Source organism: Dromiciops gliroides, chromosome 6, assembly GCF_019393635.1.
Source record: "Dromiciops gliroides isolate mDroGli1 chromosome 6, mDroGli1.pri, whole genome shotgun sequence".
Lineage (NCBI taxonomy): Eukaryota > Metazoa > Chordata > Mammalia > Microbiotheria > Microbiotheriidae > Dromiciops > Dromiciops gliroides.
The window spans coordinates 94,155,598-94,180,040 of NC_057866.1; the positions used below are offsets into that span (position 1 = coordinate 94,155,598).

Consider the following 24,443-nt stretch of genomic DNA (forward strand, 5'->3'; position numbering starts at 1 on the left):
TAAGCATGCTTTTTGGAACATTTCCTCACTCAAAAGTCCTCCCTGAACCAAGTAAATAAAAAATGATTGCTAACTACTAAAAAAATTGTAAAAGGTTTAAATGAGCTTGAAGCTATTAGGTACCTATAGTGATGGAAATCAACTGTTAAAGAAATGACTAATAGAGTTGAAGTACTTCCTAAATTAGGGATCCAACGTGAATAGTGCTTGTTGTCCTAATTCATATTAAAATACTTTTAATTTGCATGCATGATATAAATTCCCCTGATAATGTCTCATTGTAGTTTGGGATGTAGCCTTTAAGAGCTAGGTTCAGAAATTCAAGTTGTGGTAAGAACAACTAGGTTGAAAAGATTTAATTCAAGTACAAGATAGGCAAGAGAATGTACTTGTCAAAGGTAGTTCTAGCTAAGTGCAAAGGTTAACAGCATACAGTTAGCCACTGGATCATTCATTTTGTGGGGAGAAGGAGGTGCCTCCAAAGTTATTGGGGGGCATGATTTGAAGCAGCAAGAATATCTAAACTAACAAAAAAATGGATTATTACTGTATTATCATTTACATCGGGTAGAATTGTCTGAATTAGAAAAGTAATTCTGTACACAATAGAAAGAAATGATTCACCAAATTCAACCTGTAAATCACATCAAGTCTATGAAAAGATAAATCTGAGAATCACACATGCACTAAATAATAATCTAATATTCTAAAACAAACAGAAGATTAAAAATACCTTTAAGATTTACCAAGTGGGGTGATATCCACATTTTAAAGATGAAAAAATGGGTGGGACTCAGAAGTTAATTGGTCTCCCCATGGTCATCCAGCAGTTAAGTAGCAAAGTCAATATTTGGACTTAAGTTTTCTGACTCTAAGACCATTGCTCTTTCTCAAGTCTATCCCCCAAAAAAGTAGTCAATAGCCATAGATCTTCGAACAAACTGCACCTTTACCAAAGATCTATGTAGGTAGTTTTCAACAGTTCATTTCAGACAGGTGGATTTTTAAAAAATTTTAATGGCTTACAGACTTACCAGAAAACTATGGACCCTGATATCTAAGTGAAAATTTACTGCTTTTGTAAGCATACAATCTAGTAGCCTGTAGAATGTAGGAAGAAACATACCCACAATGCCATCCTAGACTCCAAATACAGACTGGAAAGGCAGCAGAAAGAAGACACAAAGCTTCACAACAGCCAAACTGAAAAACAAGGGGAAAAAGGTGTCTATGAAATACTTGGCCAGAAAACTATACCTACCACAAAATAAGAAATGAACTTTTTTTTTTCATTTTTTTCTTCACAAAAATCCCTACATGCAATGAAAATTACAGAGACATTAAGAATGCCCATCATCAGGGCAGCTAGGTGGCACAGTGGATAGAGCACCGGCCCTGGAGTTAGGAGGACCGGGGTTCAAATCCGTCCTCATACACTTGACGCTTACTGGCTGTGTGACCTTGGGCAAGTCACTTAACCCCAACTGCCCCACCAAAAAAAAAAAAAAAAAAGAATTCCCATCATCAAGAATTATTTTCTGCCTTAATATGTGTACTTATTTTGGAAGCAAAAGCTGATTAACAGAACTACTTTTCAAAATGAATAGTCGATTATCATCCAAGTAAATAGATACAAACAATGGTACAGATCAAGCAAAACCATGAAATATTACTAATACTGGAAAAATAGTTCTTAACTTGCTTGTGAAACTATGTACCTAATTGCCACTGGATAGCATTTTAACAAAATAGTACTAGCTTGAAATGGTAGGTCATTTGGATTTTCAACAGTCCCATCTGATCTTTATAGAAATACTGAAAAGGAACACGAACAAGTAGCACCTTTATTACAGTGCATCAAATATTACATATGGAGTCAGAAGACCTAATTGTGCTACCTGCAGCAAAAGTTGTTGTTTGTCCTTCATTGTGGAAGAGAACAATGACATTGGGGTGATGTCATGACTTACAGTGAATTGGATGTAAGTGAGGGAGGGCTGTGCAAGGTCACCAAAGCCAGTCTCTCCTCCAGAGCCATCTGGGTCCAGCAGGATGACTAGTGATAGGTATAGATGTCTGAGGCAACTGGGATCAAGTGACTTGCCCACAGTCACAGATAGCAAGTATCAAGTTTCTGAGGCCACATTTGAACTCAGATCCTTCTAACTCCAGAGCCAGAGTACTATCCACTGAGCCACCTAGTTGCCCCTGAGACTTGGTTGTCTCATCTATAAAACAGAGTCCTTTTCCTCATGTATGATTAAATTCCCTTCCAGCTCTAAAAAACAAAAGGGAGGACCAGAATGGTGAAGCACTTTGCCTAACATCACACTGTTAGTTAACAGCAGACCCTTATGTTAGAATCCAGATGCCCTTTCTTCTCTTGGATCAACAACTCTCTCTAAATAATGTTACCCTAAAAGAAAGCCCTGACCCAGGTGAACCTCAGCACTATCGAGTTTTTCTCTTCTCCTTGTCACTCCACACTATATAGTGCACACGACATCAGCAAATCATGCAAAATACCAGCCTCATAGGCCTCTTTTAAAATTTTCTAGTTCATAATTGGGAGAATGGAAAACTCTAATCAAATGATTACAATTAGCTCCAAGGCCTCATAGGTAAAAAGGGTAATATTATTCCCACTTCATAGATAAGGAAACTGAAGCCCAGAAAAGTTATAAACAATGTCCAATTCTGTATGATGAAGTCAATATTAAGTGCTAATGAAATTCTGTTCAAATCAAAGTCAATATTAGCACCAAGCTATCAAAAATAAAGATTACATTTCCCTCTATTCTGTTATCACCTGAACAAGCTGGGGCAATGTGCACTGTAAAATGGGGTGTTTGCTGCTAAGTTTTTCTCAGACAAAAAAAATTTGGGGGAAAAAAAAAATGGTGTAATTCTTATTGAACCTAAGTAAACAGTGATCAAATTTGTCAGGAATGTACTTAAACAGAGTAGGTCAACATGAACTGTTGTGACATCAACAAATTAACAGTAAATAGTGGCCTCTACAGGATGCTATGGTGAATAAAGAAAAACACTTACTGTAAGTGCTCGTGTAGTTGATGTCGTCAGTGCATGGGAAACTGCTGCAATAACTCTAGAAAGGTTATTTTCCATTGTCACATCAGTTATATTTGGGAGTAAGTTGTAGCCTCTGTATATTCTAAAAAATAAAAATACAAATGATTAACTTTAAAACACAAAATTATTGAACAAAGTTCAACAGAGAACAAATTCTTGGTTCATTTTTTTAACAACTAAAACCAAAATTAATATTTGCTTATAAGTTGAAATTATAAATGGTCTCTGAAAATGGTATTTATGACTCAGGGATATTGGTGGCTCCTATTAGTCTATATTGCAAATGGTTAAATTACCTAAAAATATTTGAACAACTACATGATATCAGGTCTGCAATGTCTTAGCAGGTATCTCAGACAATATTCCATTCTCTCATATGCCCTTGATACAGTCAGATAAGTTCCAAACATATGGACAAAATTCACAATTATAGCAAATAGGCAATAATAGCTTTACATTTTATTTTTTTTTTTTACAATGAACTGGCAAGTTATACTTAGAAGGCTTTATAGCCTTCCTCTCATTTGGCTCTCACAATCTTATGAGGAAAAAGGAAAAATATTATTATTCTCATTTTACAGATGAAGACTATGGCTTGCTAAACATCAGTTAAGGGATATAAAAGACAGCATCTGAAGCCAGATTTTACCACCCACCCACTATTCTTTTCACTATACTCCACTGAATCCACAGAGTAAGCTAAATTAAACAGGAAAACGTCAAAGTTCTACAATAAGCTTTCAGAAATTACCGAAGAGAAAACATGTATTACTTTATTAGACAACTTTCTACTGACAAGGTTTTCTGTATTTAGCTAAGTTAATCCTGAGAAAACACATATCACTAAGACCATGTGTTTCCAACTTCATGCAACCTGGCAGTTTCTTCTCTGCTAAAATGACCTTTAAGAAGACTCACAATGAAGAAATTAAAAAGTATTTAGGAGATAAAAACTCGATTTTTAAAAAATAACACTATCCGCTGATAACCAAGTTTAATCACACAAAGTATTCAGTTTATAACTTGATGTTTAAGAACAATTATATTCTAAACCTGTCAAACAGTCTTATTTGAAAATCATAAACATGTCAACATTTTATTTCTGATTTCAGTCAACTATTCATCCAGTATCTTTGATAAATGTTTTCTTCTGACAAAAACACACAAGTTCTAAAAGATGAGAAAATACAAATAATTTCAAAGAAAGTTATTTTTAAGGAAAATATTAAGAAGGCAAAGAAATTTTTTTCAAATTTTAAAATTTAGTCTTTTAAGAAGTCATTTAAGAATAATGCCTGTCGGGGCAGCTAGGTGGCACAGTGGATAGAGCACTGGCCCTGGATTCAGGAGGACCTGAGTTCAAATCCGGCCTCAGACACTTAACACTTACTAGCTGTGTGACCCTGGGCAAGTCACTTAACCCCAATTGCCCAGCAAAAAAAAAAAAAAAAAAAGAATAACGCCTGTCACTCCATTTGACAAAGGTTTTATTCAATTAAGAGAGAAATACAAGTAATTGCTTAAGTATGCAAGTCATTTACTACTCAATTTTTTGCAAACCTATCTCTTGGTAGCAGGCTGTCATGTTACAGAAATAAAATACAGCTTTTAAAAGGCAGAGGTTTAAAAAAAATAATGATATCCTTAGTAACGCCCCCTTTTGCAAGCCTTTCTTTGAAAAAAAATCAAGCTGTTGAACAGAAATATGAAACTTCATAAAAAAACATTCCTCTGCATTCTTAAGTTATAGCTTTACCCCAAATACATCTTGCATGAGAAGCTAAGAATAAAGTTGACATGAGAAAAAGAAGCTTCAGAACTGTACAAGGGCCCCAAACTCTGGAGCCTAGCAAAGACCTAGACTTCAAGGGAAAGTCAAAAAGACTTCCAATAATTATAAGGCATGGGTTTATTTTTTGACCACATAAGCTCTAAATCTGAGCCCTCTTTCCTTTTGAACCTGTATATGTTGGCAGGAAAGTGTGTCCCAGACATTTGAGGAGATGTCACTGAACGTCAATACTTGATACTTTTCCTGCAAATATATCTCTGAAAAAGCTAATTGAGTTAACTGGTTAATCAATATGGGGGCAATATCAACCGATTAAAAGATATTGAGGTACACCAGATGGGAGCTCATAAATGATAGTATTAGAAAATCCAACAGTGTCTTTCCCCTGAAACCCTGAAGAGAAAAGTAGTGAGGTACCCTCTGAAGATTGAATCAAGCAGAGAGGTTAGGGAAATAATCCCAGAAAGCACCATGAGAATGAGATAATATAATCTGTTTGAAATTTTGGATAACTGATGACTTCTCAAGCAAACCCCCAAAATCCTACCAGGTCTATCCTCTAAATAAGTATATGGTCTTGAATAATGAGGAAAACATTTACACTGTTGGTGCCAAAGGAGCATGGGTTAAAAGACAAAATGCTATGGTGTCTTTTGCCAATGTACACAAAGAAACTAGGTCCAAGAAGGAAACAGGAATACAGGGCAGTTTGTGGAAATAAATGCTCAGTAGAAGATGGAATGATATATTTGGGAAACAGGTAATAATAATGTATTGCCATAAACTATCTTGCACAAATCACAAGCACTTAGAAGTTAAAAAAATAAATAAATCATGGTCACATTCTAGGAGGCAATGGGATGCCCAGAAAAGATGACAGACTTTAAAGTAGAAGGGCCTATAATTCAAATCTCAACTCTAACATTGCCCTGGTGATTTTGACTAAACCAATAACTGGGGTCGGGGAGAAGGGGGGGGGGGTGCATCCTCAGTTTTCTCACCTTTAAAATGAAGGAGTTAAACTACATGGCTTCTAAGAGCCCTACCAGCTCTAAATCTGTGCTAAAAAATAAAATAATAGCTTATACTTATATATCACTTTAAGGTTTATAAAGTTCTTTCTTTACAAGTTATTTCAGTACAGTCTCACAACTCTGTGAGATAGGTGTTATTATAATCCCATTTTATAGGTGAGAAAAATGAAACCAAGAGGTTACATGATTTGTTCCAGGTCAGACAGGTAATAAGTGTCTGAGGAAGGATTCCAATTCACAGCTTCCTGAGTGCAAATCCAGAACTCTATCCACTATGCCACCTAGCTGCTTCAGTGATACAAAATTAAAAATCTGTGGGTGATGACTATCATTTCAAAGGAGTTATGGGGACACTTTTATGCCAAACGACATGATTTTATATTTGGAAGGAACCTTGGAGGTCATCTAGTCCAAACCCTAACCTACCCTGATCAGGAACCATTTACACAACATTCCCAAATGGTCATCTAACCTCTATTTCAAGATGCCCAGAGATACTTAATTCATCAGCTCTAGAGTCATCCAGTTCCACTGTAGGATAACTCAAATAGTGAGTGAGTGCCTCTAATACAGAGAGCATGAATAACTGCTAACGGGGTAATGAACCCAAAAAAAAGCTCACATTTACATACTGCATTATAATTTAATTCAAGTAGTATTATCCCTATTTTATAGGTGATGAAAGAAAGGTTCAAAGAAGTAAGAGGCATGGTCAAAAACCACGCAAGAGTCACTGAGCTGTAAAGCAGGACACAAGCCCTGTTTATTGGACTCCAGATCTGGTACTCTTTTCATGCTGCCTTTCAATTCTAAGTCTTTCTCTTCCAAAAACTATCTTTATTAAAAAATCCTAAATATAATCATCCAGTAAGGGTTGACAGACCACAGACAAAATAAATGTCAAATACTGTACCTGGTGATGGTGCTGACTGAAAAGTGAGAGGGAGGCTGAGTCTCATGCATTAGAAGTTTCAGGTAGACACTGCTTTGGTCCCTTGCTACAGCCACAACTGGATCGGTCTGTCCTTGGTCACAATTATAAAACAGCTTTGGAACAAGCCTTGAATACAATAAGAAAGTGAAAATCATGAAAACAACAAAAGCATTTATTAAATAAAATGTGCAATACTAATGTCTATATTAAGACCACCCATGAACTCATGCATACAAAGCTATTAGTTTCAAGATTCTGTTCATCAATGGCCTTCTTAAGCAGACTGAAAATGTAAAAACAAATCAAGGTTGTTACAAGTGACAACAATACATTTGATAAAAACTGGCTGGGCTTCCTAAAGCTCTATCAAGGACTATCTCTCCACCACAGCTTCCAGTCTTACAGAAAAGCCACAGGTTTCTATGTTCCTATTTTATAAGGTTGTTTTGTCCTAAGGCTCCTTGTGCATTTGTATCCCATCCCAAAATAAACCCAACTTCAATGATGGTAGGCTGCCTTAACTGACTAGCTCCACCACAGCTAATCATTATTTTCTGCACATAGAAAATTAATGTGTTTGCTGAAAGAATGAATCATTAAAACCTATTTAGCTTAAGATAATATTTATTTATAAACTGTGATGAAATAATGGGATTTAGCAGATACTCAAAGACCCACCTGGAGATTAATCAAGACTGATTGAATCAAGTGAGAGTGATTGACTGCTGATTAAGCCTACTTCAAGTTAATTGGATTGTAATCACACCTGGCTATCCCTTAAGAAGGTATTGTTCTCAGAAACTAGACTGTGAACTCAACTTGAGAACACCTTCAAAGACAATGGATTTGGATGACGCCAACCAATCACCTTGAAGCAGTGTGTAAGGACCGCCTCTGTTCCAGACCTATAAAAGCTTCCACAATCCACAAACAGCTTGGAGGGGGAGTTCCTGATTAAAACAGGCTGGTGAAGGAGTTCCTGATTAAAGCAGGCTTGTGGAGGAGGACTTCAGGAAGAACCCAAGCAAGCTGGAACTCTAGGCTAGGTAGGACTTCTTTTTCATAACCTTCTGAACTCTTTGTAAATATCTGTATGTTCTAATAAATGTTTAATGCCCAAAGACTGAAGCCTTTTAATTTTTGGCGACCACAATTAAGATTTTAAACATCACAAAACATCAACAGACAGTTCTCTCTAATCACCAGTCTCCATCCTCTGTACCTCTGTTCACAAAGTTTCTCACATATGGAGTATCTTCCTCATATCAGTTACATTTCGGCTTTTGAATCACTGCCCATTTTTCCAGGCCACCTTCGCTAATTCAAATGACAGCTCCTCCATGAAAACTTCTCTGATCCCTAATCTCACAGCACATTATACTCCTTTTCTAGACTTAGCATATTCTAACCTATATGGTATCTCATAACACATACCAAGGCAGTGTACATGACTTAAAACATTACATCATAAACAAATCAGAAGAGCAAGGAAGAAATTACCTCTCTGATTTATGGATAGAAGAGTTCAAGACCAAACAAGGAATAGAGAAGTTCATGGGAGATAAAATGGACAATTTTTATTACATACAATTAAAAGATTTTGCACCAAAAAAAAATTTTTTACAGTAAGTTTCTCCAATAAAGGACTCATTTCAAGATACATAGGGAATTTATTTAAATGTATAAGAGTCATTTTCCAGTCGATGAAAAGTCAAAAGATATGAGTAGGTAGTTTTTAGAAAAAGAAATCCAAAGCTATCAATACTATATTAAAAAGTGCTTCAAATCACTAATAATTAGAGAAATACAAATTAAAATAACAAAAAGGATCCGCCTCAAACCGTTCAGATTGGCAAAGTTGACAAAAACAGAAAAGACAAATGCCAGAAAAGCTATAAAAAAATATGTACACTATTGGTGGAGTTGAGAACTAGTCTAGTTATTCCAGAAAGCAATTTGATATGAGCCCTAGGTGTACACTTCAAAAAGATTGAAGAAAGAGGAGAGAGAACCACATATACAAAAATATTTTATGTCAGCTCTTTGTGTAATAGTAAAGAACTAAAAGCTGAGGGAGTATCCATCAATTGGGGAATGACTTTACAAATTATGATACATAAATGTGATGGAATACTATTGTGTTGTACAAAATTATGAAGTTGATAGATTTAGTAAAACCTAGGAAAACCTGTATGAACTTATGCAGAGTAAGATGAGCAGAACAAGAACAATTTATATAATAACAATAGTATTATAAAGATAACTTTGAAAGATTTAAGAACTTTAATCAAAGCACTGATCAGCAATGATTACGAAGAATTCATGACACATCCTTCCAACCTCCTAACAGAGAGGTGATGTACTCAGAGCACAAACTGGACAGAGAGGGGGAAAGAGGTAGAGAGGAAGAGGGAGAAGGAGAGGGAGAGGTGGAGAGGGGGAAAAGGGGAGAGGAGAACAGGGGAAGAGGGACAGGGAGAGGGAAAGTTTGGATATGGCCAAGTCAGCAATTTGTTTTGCTTAACTACAGATATTTGTCACAAGGGTTTTATCATCCTTTTTCAAATTGGCAGAGTTGAGGTGTAAAGGAAAGAAGATGAACTTTCATTAACTGAAAAAATAAAGCTTGAAAAAAAATATTATGAAGCTATAAAGTGCAAGTTTGGCCCAAAAGAAGAGATAAGAGAAGATACATCCCCTCACTCCCTTATAGAGGTAAAGATCATGGAACGTTTCATTTAACAACAGACTTTTTCAATGTGTTAATCAATTAAACTCTTTTTTTTTCCTTCTTTTTTTTTTAGATTTTTTTTTTTTTTGGTGAGGCAATTGGGGTTAAGTGACTTGCCCAGGGTCACACAGCTAGTAAGTGTCTGAGGCCGGATTTGAACTCAGGTGCTCCTGAATCCAGGGCCGGTGCTTATCCACTGCGCCATCTAGCTGCCCCCTTTTTTCCTTCTTTTTAAAAAAATTGTTATAAAGGATGGCTTACTGGAAAGGGGATATTTATGGGGAAATCTGGATGACATAAAAACAAGACATCAGTAAAGATACATATTTTTGTTGTTGTTGTTGGGGTTTTTTTTGGAGGGGCAATGAGGGTTAAGTGATTTGCCCAGGGTCACACAGCTAGTAACTGTCAAATGTCTGAGGCTGGATTTGAACTCAGGTACTCCTGAATCCAAGGCCAGTGCTTTATCCACTGCGCCACCTAGATGCCCAAGATACATATTTTTTAAAAGGGAATGGTACTCTGTGTGACCCTGGGCAAGTCACTTAACCCCAATTGCCTCACACACACAAAAAAAGAGTATGCATGATTTGGGGGCAGCTAGGTGGTGCAGTGGATAGAGCACCGGTACTGGATTCAGGAGGACCTGAGTTCAAATCCGGCCTCAGCCACTTAACACTTACTAGCTGTGTGACCCTGGGCAAGTCACTTAACCCCAATTGCCTCACTTAAAAAAAAAAAAAAAAAGGAATGGTAATGGTAATGGTAATGGTACCTAACAAAAGTGGAACAAATAAATGAATGATGATGATCACCTAGCTACGTGAGTGGCAATTTCTTCCTAAATATTGATAGTAAAAGCAAGGGACTTGTGACAGGTTTTCCAATCACATCCAGTCCACCCATCATAGCAATATTGGAATAGTGTTTCCTAAACAACGATCAGGTTACAATTCTGCTCAAAAAATTTCAGCATTTCCTACTGTCTATCAAGTGCCTGACAGTCAAAAATATATACAACCTAGCAAAAAAAACTATTCTTTAAATTTCATTTCATGTTACTTCCCTTCACATACCCTGTACTACATTACAACCAAACTAGGTGCACCAACCCCCCCATCCATTCATACATGTTCTATAATCAAGTTCCATGCCTTATATTATTCCTTTACCCCAGGGGCTCTTAACCTAGGGTCAATTAACTTGTTTTTTAAATCTTCTGATAACTGTACTTGAACATAATTGGCTTCTTTTGTAATTCTACATATTATTTCTGCACTTAAAAACATATTCTCAGAAGTCTACTGGTTTCAGCAGTCTGCCCAAAGGGTTCAGACACAAAAATGGTTAATCCCTGCTTTAAACTGAAATTCTTCATTCCCTCTCTTCACTTGTTGAATTTCTACCATTTAAATACAATTAAACTGGCAGCAAGGTGGTGAAGTGGATAAATCACTAGCTCTGGATTCAGGAGGACCTGTGTTCAAATCTGACCTCAGACACTTGACACTTACTAGCTATAACCCTCATTGCCCTGAAAAAAAAAGTGTAAATAGTTCCTTTCACTTACTAGCTGTGTGACCCTGGGCAAGTCACTTAACCCCAATTGCCTCACTAAAAAAAAAAAAAAAAACCTAAATACAATTAAACCATTACTAGGCCCATATCCCAAAGAGATCACAGAAAAGGGAAAAGGACCCACATGTCCAAAAACATTTATAGCTGCTCTTTTTTGTGGTAGCAAAGAATTGGAAATTGAGGGGATGCCCATCAATTGTGGAATGACTGAACAAGTTGTGGTATATGACAGGAACACTATTTGTGCTGTAAAAAATGATAAGCAGATGGATTTCAAAAAACCTGGAAAGATTTACATAAATTGATGCTGAGTGAAATGAGCAGAACCAAGAGAACATTGTACACAGAATCAACAACATTTTGTGATGATCAACTGTGATGGAATTGGTTCTTCTCAGCAATGCAATAAGCCAAAACAATGCCAAAAGACTTATGGTGGAAAATGCTCTCCACATTCAGAAAAAGAACTATAGAGTCAGAATGCAGACAGAAGCAGATTAATTTCCCTCTTGCTGTTGCTCTTTTGTTATCATTCTTGTTTATTTTTTCTTGTTTTTTTCCATTTGTTCTAATTAATGTGGAAATATGTTTAACATGATTGTAATGTATGACCTATATCAAATTGCTTACTGGCTTCAGGAGAAGGGACGGAAAGGAGGGTGGGAGAAAAATTTGGAACTCAAAAAATATCTTTACATGTAATTGAGAAAAATTAAAAGAAAAAAATAAAAAATAAATTTTTTTTAAAAAGTGAGAATTTGTTCCGACTTGATCGACATACTGGGGAACATTTTGAGCTTAACTTAAAATAAAATAAAATAAATACAATTAAAATATCGTGACATCTACAAAGTTTTGTGATCTCATGTAAGTCATTGCTCAGGAGTCATACAGCAATTCCTTTGACTTGTCTAATGCACATATGCAATACTGCAGATTATAATAGGTTCTCCTACTGAATTGTTTACCTCCCCCACCACTTATCAGAGCAGTTTTTTAGTGTGAAGCTATGACTTCATTAGTGTAAGGAGGTTCCTTCTGTAGGAATTCCTTCCAAAAATACAAATCAACAACTTATTAGCAACTTAAAATTTTACAGGGTTTGCTCAGATCCCTATGATCACCCATCAATGAGATAATTTTTTCAAGGCTTATTATATGCCTAGTACCATCCTAAAATTAGCTAACATAGTCATAATTTTTAAAAAAGAAATAAAAAAAACATAGTAAATGAAAATAAAAATGTGACATAGATATAAATATATCTATATATCTATGTATAAATATATAAATATGTGCTAGAAAGATGAAAAATAATCAAAGTCGACATTAAGGAACTAACAAAATTATCAGGAGGATAGAGCATCTAGAAAAAGAAACATGTTAAAAGAGACAAAGATGGAACAGCTAGATGGCGCAGTGGATAGAGCACCAGCCCTGGATTCAAGAGGACCTAAGTTCAAATCCAGCCTCACACCCTTGACACTTACTAGCTGTGTGACTCTGGGCAAGTCACTTAACCCCCATCACCTCACCAAAAAAAAAAAAAAAAAGAGTGAGAGAGACAAAGATAAGGAAAAAGGAAGAATTCAAAGTACTTGAGGAAAACTGGATGACAGTGAGATCATTTTCAGTTGAAGAATCAGGGAAAAGAGCATGGAACACATGGCACATTAAATAGCTTTGCAGGAAGAGATAAAGAAAGAGTAATTCTAGGCAGGAAGAACACCCACCCCCAAATGTATGAAGACAGGAAAGGGTCAGACAAGATGATTTAAAAAACAGTAATTCAATTTTGTTGGAAGAGAATACAAATGGGGAGTAGTATGAGATCAAGTTACAAAAGCAGGTCAAAACAGACAATGTAGGGGCTTGAATATCAGGCCAAGGGGTGTGGATATTTTTTCCTCTAGAAAATAGGGAGCCACTGAGGGTTTTTCAGCAAAGGAATGACATGGTCAAAGCTGTACACTGAAAAGATGAGTTTGGAAGCTGTGAACATGATGGATTAGAGAGAGTTAAGACTAGACACACATTACATTATTACAAGGAACCTAATGAGTTTTTTCAATGTATTCTTCAAAATTCCTTGAGATGCTATCTCAATTAGATGGATTGAGTAGTTCATCCCAAAGAAAAGTCCATAAATGGTCTGAAGATGATCATCGGTTCCTCTGAACTGAGCTTTTAAATTTGTTTTGATTATGGCTCACATCTTTGAAGTTCATACCTTATTAATGAAGATGCAGCAACATGTCTCACCCGAGGATCTTCATCTCCAAGTAAGTAAATAACAACATTATTGAGCACTCGATCTTGCAGTTTTAAGAGCTTTAGAGAAAGGATGAAAAAGATTAAGCAATAATCATACTTCACAGTTATGGAGGACCTTCAACATTTACAAAGTATGTTTCTCACAACAATCTGGGAAAAAAAAAAAAGCTCCTAGATCCTGAGATGCTCTGAAATGCCAAGGGACAAGTAACTTATTGGCTCACATAAATCTAGATAAAGGAAAGACAAAACACTTAACATTTTTAAAAGAAACATGATATGCATAAGTAATATTACCAAGGGTCAGTCAAGTTTCCTGTGAGGAATGTTATTGTTACAAATGAACAAAAGGCTACTCAAGGTTATAATAAAGTTTCATGACAATACAATGAGATGAGGGGTTTTTGGTCACATATTAATGAAGTTACTAGTAAACTGAATTAGTTGAAGTAACATTATTCAGGGCATTATGTTTTATCATACAAAGAATCACTGTGACAAACTATGAATTTGTGATATAATCATATGAGTACAGTTATCATTCATATATAGCAATTTACAGTTTGTAAAATATTTTATAAATGTTACCTCATTTTATCCTCACAACAACCTTGTAAGGTAAGCGGCATTATTATTGCCATTTTAAGGGAGGAAACTGAGGCTGACAGAGGCTAAGGACTTATCCAGGTTCACATAGGTAGAGTAAGTGTTTGAAGCAGCTTTCATACTCAGGTCTTCTCAACTACAAACTCATTGCTCTATACTCTGTACCTGCCAGATATCAAATAGTTTCAACAATGAAAATAGGATCACATTCTTCAAATATAACCTAATAATGTGGACTCAAAGAATTTAAAAACTAACAATAAGTCATCTGATTCCAATTCTTGTAAAGTGAAAAAAAAAAACACACATTAGAAAGTCATCTGCTTACCCCCGTGTAATGATGAGATCCCTTGTGTAAACGGTCTGCTTTTGCCTCCAAAAAGCTAACTAACCTTAAAAATGAAACAATAACAAAGAGTTAATGAGGAAGAGAAGACTTGACAACTAAACTACTGCAGGTAGCAACTCAAAATGACATAAAGACTCCTTGTTTTAAAAAATTAACTCAGAATTAGTTATAAGAACATTAGAGGTTATCAAGTCCAACTCATGGCCAAAGAGCAATCCTTTCTACATCGGCATCCAGCCTACACTTGAAGACCTACAGTAAGAGATAACCCACTAATGTCTTTCTTTTTTTTTTTAATGTTTTATTGTATCTTTATTTTGTTAAATATTTCCAAATTACATTTGAATCTGGTTATGGCAGCACTCCTGCCTGTGAGCTGAATGTTAGACATCTCTGGTACTGGGGACAGATATAAAGTCTACATAAGATACAGCCTCTGGCCCCATGTATCTCAAATACATAGCTAATATATGTGAGTAGGGTAAAGATGGTCAGAGGAGATAAGTGTGGTATTAAAGTCTTGATGCTGCAGCCAAAATCTTGAGTCCTTGTATGGTGGAAGGAAAGGTCAGTAGCCAGCTTAACGCACTAACTTCTAAAAGAATACATTTCATTTATGGAGGGCTCCAAGTGACAGAAAGTTATTCCTCATATCAAACTGCTTCCATAATCCCAGAGGCAATGTAGCACCACTTACTTCACCTCTTTGGACCAGTTCAAAAATACATAATCAGTATTCTAAAATCTTTGCAGAACTGGACAAAAGAACAGAACATATTAAATAAAGTTTCCTTTCTCAAGAGAAAGGAAATTTCTTGAGGGAACTTTTAAAAAAAAAATATAAGAACTGGGGCAGCTAGGTGGCGCAGTGGATAGAGCACTGGCCCTGGATTCGGGAGGACCTGAGTTCAAATCTGGCCTCAGATAATTGACACTAACTAGCTGTGTGACCCTAGGCAAGTCACTTAACCCTCGTTGCTCCACAAAAAATAAATAAATAAAAATAAAATAAAATATATAAGAACTGAGACATACGCAGAGCATTAAATCTAATAAAGAGAAAAAATTGCATACAAGGAAAAGTAGGTAAATAGAATTCGGTCTTTTCCCTTTTTATAAGAAAACTGAATTCTATGGGTTATGAGAAGTCAATCAAGTATAGCTACTTTTGCTCAAAAAAAATTCTAGGCAAAATATTAAAATCTTCTTTAAAGAAAGTCATAACTTATGGCAAAGATGACAAAAGATTGAATAGTCAATGTCAGAAGGATTACGGGAAGACAGGCAGACTAGTGCATTGCTGGTGAAGCTGTGAATCAGTACAACCAACTCGGGATTACAAAAATAAAGTGGTTTTAATATCCATACCATTGGACCCAGAGATTGCATTACTAGGTTTATACCATATTGATTTTGGGGGGGGTTGTTTGTTTTTTGTGGGGCAATGAGGGTTAAGTGACTTGCCTAAGGTCACACAGCTAGTAAGAGTCAAGTGTCTGAGGCCGGATTTGAACTCAGATACTCCTGAATCCAGGACTGGTGCTTTATCCACTGTGCCACCTAGCTGCCCCTATACCATATTGATTTTTTTAAAAAGTCCTCATATACGACCAAATGTTTAAACAAGCACTTTTTGTGAAAGCAACTGGAAACAAAGTGGATACCCATCAACTGGATCATGGTACATGAATGTACTGAAATATTTACTGTACTACGTACAAGAAATGACAAATGGGATGAACACAGAGAAACAGAGAAAAATATTTATGTGAACTTTATAAAGTGAAATAAAGAGAAACAAGAAAACATAAGTAATGACTACAAAAATATGAATGGAAAGAACAATCATACACACACAAAAAAAATCAAAAGTAAATGTTACAAAACTATAAAGAACAAGTATGTCTGGAAAGAAAAGCTATATGGAGCAGAGATGGCAGAATAGCAGGAAGCTGTGTAGCCAAGCTCCTGTCCACAAAACTCCTCTCTATAGATCTAGGAAATGTACCAGAATAGCTCCTGATGGAGAAATCCAGAAAAAGTGTCCTTTGTCAGCCTCAGGTCAACACAGGGGGACAAACAGCTAGATCTGCTGACACAGAGGGCTGACCTGAGGTAGAAAGAAACATGCCAGGCATGGAATACCATAGAACCCAAGGAAAAGCTGTGCACCAGGACAAAAGGAGGTCCAGTACCCAAAGGGGGAGTTACCACCAGACACAAATTAGGGTACTGTGATGTAGACTGGTGCTAACTGGCAACTCTGTTGACCTCTCCCTTGTTTTGAATCACAGGCCTGCACCCAGGGGTAGTTTCCAGCAAGAGAGGCCCTGGGTGGTACACTGAGAAAGGGGGAAGTTCAGGAGCCAACAGCAACAGCAGCAGTTTGGCTCAGATCCCAGGTGAAGAATGGGATCTCATTTCTAGAACCCAGATCAGCCAGCAAAGGAATAATCCAAATAAGAACCCCAGACCAAAGGAGAGTCTGCAATTCTGTTACTCTGAATCAGCAGAATTTCCTAGCTGGCTGACAGGGATTGAGTCCAACAATGTCTACACTTGCTCCGACCCAAACCAGGGTCAGGAACTTGCAGAGTTCTGACTAAGGGAGAAGGGAACAGACTTTGCCCTGAATCATATTACTTTGGAAGTACTGAAAGCTTACATGTCCCAAGCCTGTCCCTTGATACTCCAAGAAAGAAGCATCAGTATCAGCCCAGACCTTCCTTCAGAGACCAGCCCTAATAACACCAATCTTAAAGTCAGGAAGTAGGCTGGAAGAATAGGAAAATTAAAAAAGAACCACATCATAATGAACTTATTAGGGTGACAGGGATACTTAAGAAAAAACATAGAAGAGAATGATTCCAAAACATCTACAATCAATGACTCAGAAAAGTTGAAACTATTTTTATAAATGGAATAAGAACACTTGAAGAAAAAATTGGAAAAGAAATGAGAGTTTTAGAAGAAAGAATTGGAAAAGGAATTAACAACTTGGCACAAAAGGTATAAAATTTTGCCCAAGCAAAATCAGAATGGAACAAATAGAAAGAAGCCAATGATTCCATGAGGCAATAAAAATATTAAAACAAAGCCAAAAGACTGAAAATATGGTAGAAAATATGAGATGTCTCACAGCAATGTGGCAAAGGCAAACAACTTTGAAAGAATTAGTAACTCTTATCGGTGTAATGACCAACCACTATGCCATGGGATTGATGATGAAACATGCTCTCCTTCTCCTGATACAGAAAGAAGGACTCGAGTGCAAAAAGAGAAAAATTCTTTTTTGGACAAAGCCAATGTAGGAATTTGTTTCATTGTACATTTGATTCATTACACATGTTTCTTATGCAGTTTGGTTTTCTTTAGTTCTCGAGTTCATCAGGATAAGGAGAGGTGTTAGGGTAAAAAAACAGAATTTTGCCAATTAAAAAAATTAAAACATAATTTGAACTCTTAAAAATAATAAGCAATAAAAGAAAAAGAAAAAATAGAAAAAAATAGAAAGAAGAAATGACACTGCCACCCTTTTCCTATGCCAAAGTATAAGTTGCACAATGTACATATTTTCAAACTCTTGTTTGATGTGTTGATATATGTTGATCAGTTATGTTGATTTTTTCCACTTTCTTTTCTTTGCCATTAAAAAAAATACCATTTGTTATATGGCACGGCACTTAGGTAGAGGAAGGAAAAGGAATACTCGGGAAATTTGGGTAATATAAAAAAACCAAGATGAAGATCAACATACTGATAGAATTATGATAGCTCTTAATGCACATTTAACAAATGGATTTTACATTTTTATGTCAGATTTACTAGAGAAGTGCACTCACTGTATATTAGTGAATCAACAGACTGCTTAAAGCAAAATCACTTACCTAAAGTCAATTTCTGCAAGAGTATCCAAAAGTTCTGTCCTTACCAACCAGTAGGAACTATTTCTCAGAGTCAAGACATCAATGATCAATTGTAATCCTAATTCACTATAACAACTGCTGCATAAACTCATGACACAATGCTGAAAAACAGAAGTTTTCAATGTTTATACAGCTCCATTTATGACAATACACATCAGCAGTGTGATGGTCATATTCACAATACAACAAATTTAAATACGAATGTGTTGGGATAATTTATATATAATTTATATACCACATATTTGGATGAATAAAATACCTAGTAAAAATTATCCTGGCAAGTCTAATTAGTAAAGGAAATATTAAAAATATTAAAAAATTATGTTTGCTATCTTCACAAAGTCTTTTCTCCTTAGGACTCATCATGTGTTATTGACCCAGACTAACAATCAGAGCTTTACATTTGTACAAGTTCTTACAATAACAAAGAATCCCCTAGACCAGAGGTTCTTAACCTGGAATCAAAGAACTTGTTATTTTAACATTCTGACAATTGTAGTTCAACATAATTGATTTCCTTTGTAATTATATTTTATGCACTTAAAAACATCATTCTGAGAAAGGTTCAACGGTTTCACTAGACTGACAAAACTTTCATGACATTAAAAAGGTTAAGGACCAATGCCCTGAGGTAGTTTCATATCAAACAGAAATAGATCCATGCCATATACTGACTTAGAAAACCACAAATAAACAACTTGTTTATTTTGTTCATTTCCCAATCACATTTTAATCGAATTTGGCACTTCTGCCCTAGAAGAACAATATCATTTGACCCTCACAATAATTCAATAAATTCTCATTTTACAGAAAAGAAAATTAAGATATAAAGTAGTTAAACTATTTATTCAGAATCACAGCTAAGAAAGGACAGAATTAAGACCAAACTCCGTCTTTGGGGATCAAAACTCATGGTCTTTCTAGTAAACAATGCTGCATACCAAAGATAGCAAAGAGTGATCAGGCAATGAGAAACTCTCAAATGATGAAGCCCTACTGTAGACAATGGAACCTCTTCATATACAAAGGAAAGGGCAAGAAGAACAAATGCTCACCCTCACAGCAGTACAAGCCAGCTTACAGGTAACAGAAGACTCATCTTTCAAAGTTTTCTGCAATAAAGGGATGCAGTCTACCAGGGAAAAGGTATTACCTAAACAAAAAAAGACAATAATAAATGTTTTTCTGCAAATCTAAATATAAGAGATTCAAGGCAATTTTAAAATGAAATATTTGGTGTAAATAATAACTTTAGAAGTCAACTTTCACCTGTTGAACTTCTGACAACTGTTAACCAGTTTTCCACACTGAAGCGAGATTTATTAAGAATGGAATAGATAATGGTCCCACAAAGGATAGCAGTAGCTCCTCGAATCTGTGGATCTCCATGATTAATATAGTTCAAAACATCTGAGACATATTGATCCTCTGTAGAAATAAATCATACAACTATTATATATATAAACTTCTTTACCATCAAATTTTCAAATCTAAAGCTTTTATACACAGAGAAAAAGTTTTTGAAAACACAAATTTTTAACTCTAGCCCAAACCTAAGAAAACTTGAATAAGAAAGGCATGTGAATTTGAAGGGGCTAAAATTATTGATGATTTTAACTTATAAAAAGTTAATTAGAATGCAGTACACAAAAGTGGCATAGATTTCTCTGAATCACCTATTCAAAACACTACATATTTCAAACATAATACATAATCTTCCAAGCTTTGTTTTCAAGAAGTCTTATTATTTTTTGTTTGTTTTTACGGGGCAATGAGGGTTAAGTGACTTGCCCAGGGTCACACAGCTGGTAAGTGTCAAGTATCTGAGGCTGGATTTGAACTCAGGTCCTCCTGAATCCAGGGCCAGTGTTTTTATCCACTGCACCACCTAGCTGCCCCCTGTTTCCTTTTTTTTTTTTTTTTTTTAGTGAGGCAATTGGGGTTAAGTGACTTGCCCAGGGTCACACAGCTAGTAAGTGTTAAGTTTCTGAGGCCGGATTTGAACTCAGGTACTCCTGAATCCAGGGCCGGTGCTTTATCCACTGCGCCACCTAGCTGCCCCCCCGTTTCCTTTTAAAAATTATTTTTCTCCAATATTCTAAGTGACATTTTGGATGAATGCAGAAATTCAAGATCACTACCATTTACACTTTTCAGACGCAGATACGACTGCTAGAATATTACTCAGTTACAAGTTACTAAAAAATTACAATTATTCTTCCTACAACTATCAAGTGCCAGGACTTCAAATACCACATTATTTTATAGAAATAGGATACTTCAAATGTTTTATGAAATAAGGAAGGATTGAAGTAGAAAAAGAAACTCTCAACATACCTGGCTGTTCCATGGTCTCCAGAGGTGTTTTGTAAAGTTTGCTAAAGAAAGATTCAGGATGAAGGGCCACAGCTGCTCCAACACAACTTACTGCCAAAGCCTTCACACTTACCCTTACATCCCTATCTGGAACCAATGCTGCAAAAAGACAAAATGCACCTCATTCAGCTTAAGAAAATTTTGTTTCTTAACATTTTAATTTAATTTTATTTTAAGAAACAAAACTATATTCATTAAATGAGTATTCTTCCCTGGCATTCTCTCCCCTCACAAACCAGTGACCACTGGACTCAGACCCAGCCATCTACTGAAACATAAAACTCCATGACAAAATCTAGCCCCTTTGATCCTGCATATACACTTCTTAAAGAATGGGAATGAAGAATGAGACTCCCGAGTGGGTGACTGCTAAGAGAAGCTCATGCTCATTTCCCCTCATTTCTACATCTGCCATAGTCTCAAATATTTAAATGGACCTGTGACTTAACTTATTTGGAAGTTCTGCCCAGTGATAAAGATCACCACCTCTCTATGCTTGCCCATCCTATGTGATTCTTGCCTCTGTTCTTCCATATGTTCCCCCCACCCCACACCAATGTGCTTGGGACCTTCCCTGCTTCAAAATACCTCAACAGTTACATGCTGCAGCCTGCTGACACCACCATGTATCTTTCAATTGACCTCTATGTGATATTCATTTATAATACTTTAGAGACTCTTGAATTCTATGTCTCCTTGCCATACAGCTATACCAAGAGAATGCTGGTATTCAAAAGAAAGGTCTTTTGGCCTCATTTCTCAAATACATAAAAAACTGAGTCAAAAAAATAAAAGTAATTTCTGAATTGATAAATGGTCAAAGAATATGAACAGGCAGTTTTCAAACAAAGTAATCAATGCTATAAATAATCATATGAAAAATGCTCTAAATCACTATTGACTAGAAAAATGCAAATTAAAACAACTCTGAAGTATCACCTCACACCTATCAAATTGGCTGAATGTAAATTTAAGCATACTTTTTTTTAACTTTATTTTTCCTGGTGTTTTGGGTTTGGGATTTTTTTAATCTATGTTTTCTTTTACAACATGGCTAACAAGGATATATGTTTTGCATGACTGCACATGTATAATCTATATAAAATTACTTCCCTTATCAAGTAAGCGTGATGGGAGGGGGGGGAAAATTTGGAACTCAATTTTTTTTTAAAAGAATGTTAAAAATTATTTCTATGTGTAATTGAATAAAAATAAAAAATATAATTACAAAAAAAAAAGATGTCTTTGCTTTCATTTTTTAAAAATGGGGTTATTAAAAGGGTTTTGCAACTTTTTGTCTTGTTTAACTCAAGGCCAAAATCATTGTCTACATGTACTGGATGTTCCAGATATGCCTACTAATGGACAAGCTTTATAAGTTGTCCATACAAAGACAGGTTAAAAACTGGGCAATAAACATTTTTTATCTACTCAGGCTTTCTTGTGTGGATGTTCAGGTCAAACTCCTTTGAGAGATTATAGATTTCTCAAAGGAGGCTCTGTAATGTTCTGGGACTGGAAGCAATCAGCACAATGCTATCCACAAATGAGAGTACCTAGAGAAGCTCAGCAGCAGCAGGTAATCACTCTATATGCTATCATCAGTAGAGAGCATACATTTCCCTGTTTTATGCACTCCCTACCATTTATCATCAGTGAGTAACTAAACAGGGTTATTTTGTAAGTTATATCTTTTAAGGAACCCTGTATGATTTTGATATATTGATAGAAGACATCTTGTCAAAAAAAAAAAAAAAAGCCTGTATCACCTTTTAAGCACTGAATCAAATCCTTTCTCGTAATCAAGAATTAATATAATGAGCTCTTATACTCAACAAAATACTATTGAATATCACTTAAGAAAGCTAGTTAGGGGCGGCTAGGTGGCGTAGTGGATAAAGCACCAGCCCTGGATTCAGGAATACCTGAGTTCAAATCCAGCCTCAGACACTTACTAGCTGTGTGACCCTGGGCAAGTCACTTAACCCCCATTGCCCCACAAAAACAAAAAAAACAAAAAAAACAAAAAAAAAAAAGAAAGCTAGTTAGTTCCCTAAAAATACCCTCACCTAAGATTTCCCAATAGATGACTCCCCTTAAAGATTCTGTATAGATGAGAAAGCTGGCACATAGGTCACTAGTTATTGAAGTCCTCTCAATCACCTTTTAAATATTAATAAGGTCTAAGATTTTTCCACACCTTTGTTATCTTCCCATACTTCAGATAACAGATGTATTGATCCTTCAACAACTTAAAAGTCAGCTCTAGCATAGATCTACCCTACACACACTTGGTCCAAATTCAGCTTTCTTCCATTGCTGTTCTCTCCACTGGCATTTCACTTCAGGTATAAAAATATTTAAGAATATAAAGTTACAGATAAGGATCATGGTTCCACTGTCTGTGGTGGAAAAAAGTTTGCTCTAATAATTTTTGTAAATCTTTTCCATTTTAATTATTAGTATTACTTATATTAGTTGTGTATCTGGCAAAGCTTTTTTTAAACTGGTTTTGCTTTCTTCTTCAGAAGAACATAAGATTTTGCAAACAAGTTTATATTCTAACATGCTGTGCTGCTGCCTTTGCAATTTTCCCTCCAATTATTTAAAAAATTATTCTGATAAAAAGAACATATGCTTCATAAAACTCTCAAAAAGCATGACACAAAAAAAGTGAAGAACCCTAATTTGGAGGGTCTTAAGATATTCATAAAATTTCTCTACCTTTTCATCCTCAGCAAGCAATGCTAGTGCGTAAATTGCAACTATTTTTTTGGAAGTCTTTTTCCAAAAATATATCATTAGTTTGTTCATATGGCAATCTTAAGTCCCATGAAATCATTTTTTGTTGCCTTTCGGGCATACAATAAAAGCAAATCCATCAAATCCTTTCTTTGCTTCTACAAGGAATATGGGTGAGCTGTGTTCCCATGTAGCCACCATGTCTTTTGTAGCAAGAACATAGAAATTGATAGGACTGAGCTTCTACAACGATTTGTCCCCTTGGCCATATTAATGAGACCTCATGTGTTGAGTATGAATGATAAAATTAAAGTTGATGATGGTCTAAAAGCCTTCTTTGCTCTTACCTAGAAGTCTACCACCACCATGAAGATGTTTAAGGCAATACATAAAGTGAGGGCCATTTTGTGCTGTGCTTCATTTCAGGGGCTGCCACAGTCTGTGTGCTGATGAGCCTCTCTGTGCTCACCAAAGCTGGCCCTTGAATACCAGCTGTGGTCTCGGCCAGGACCATGCTTCAAACCTCTCCAGCATCATGGCACCTGCCAGAACTTGTACTCCACTGGCATAGGCTTTGAGAACCCAGGATCACCTCCATTCCACAAAGAAGGATAGATAACAGTAGGATTCTGCCATAGTAACTTATAATTAAACTTACCACCTTTTTCTCCTGTGAGCAAAAAGGAAGCAGATAACAACCGAACACAATGGACTAGAGGTGCCAAATCAGCATCAGTGAAGTGTCCAATATCTCCTTTTATTCTAGAAGGCTAAAACAGAGAAAAATCTATTTTTTAATCTACCTTGATAAAACAAACCAACCAGAAAATATTTTTGAGCACTGTGTAGAAAACAAAGTAAAATCTAAAATGATGTCCTCAAAGTGCTTTTACAAACATAAAGCAAAAGCACCTGAGAAGTTAATTCAAAAGTTTAACTGATAGGTTCAATTCTTACCAATCAGTTTAGAACAGCACCCAGCAAATAATAAGTACTTAATAAATGGCT

General features: G+C 35.9%; 1 protein-coding gene across 1 annotated transcript in view; it reads right to left on the minus strand.

Annotated features, from left to right (window-relative positions):
* Positions 1-24,443, minus strand: part of HTT (huntingtin) — a 227,109-nt gene that overhangs the window by 140,609 nt on the left and 62,057 nt on the right. The window contains 10 exon segments of the mRNA XM_043972228.1: positions 1,127-1,203; positions 3,055-3,175; positions 6,833-6,979; positions 13,393-13,493; positions 14,371-14,434; positions 18,279-18,418; positions 19,373-19,470; positions 19,587-19,745; positions 20,655-20,792; positions 24,094-24,205. Coding sequence (XP_043828163.1) covers positions 1,127-1,203; positions 3,055-3,175; positions 6,833-6,979; positions 13,393-13,493; positions 14,371-14,434; positions 18,279-18,418; positions 19,373-19,470; positions 19,587-19,745; positions 20,655-20,792; positions 24,094-24,205 — 1,157 coding nt within the window.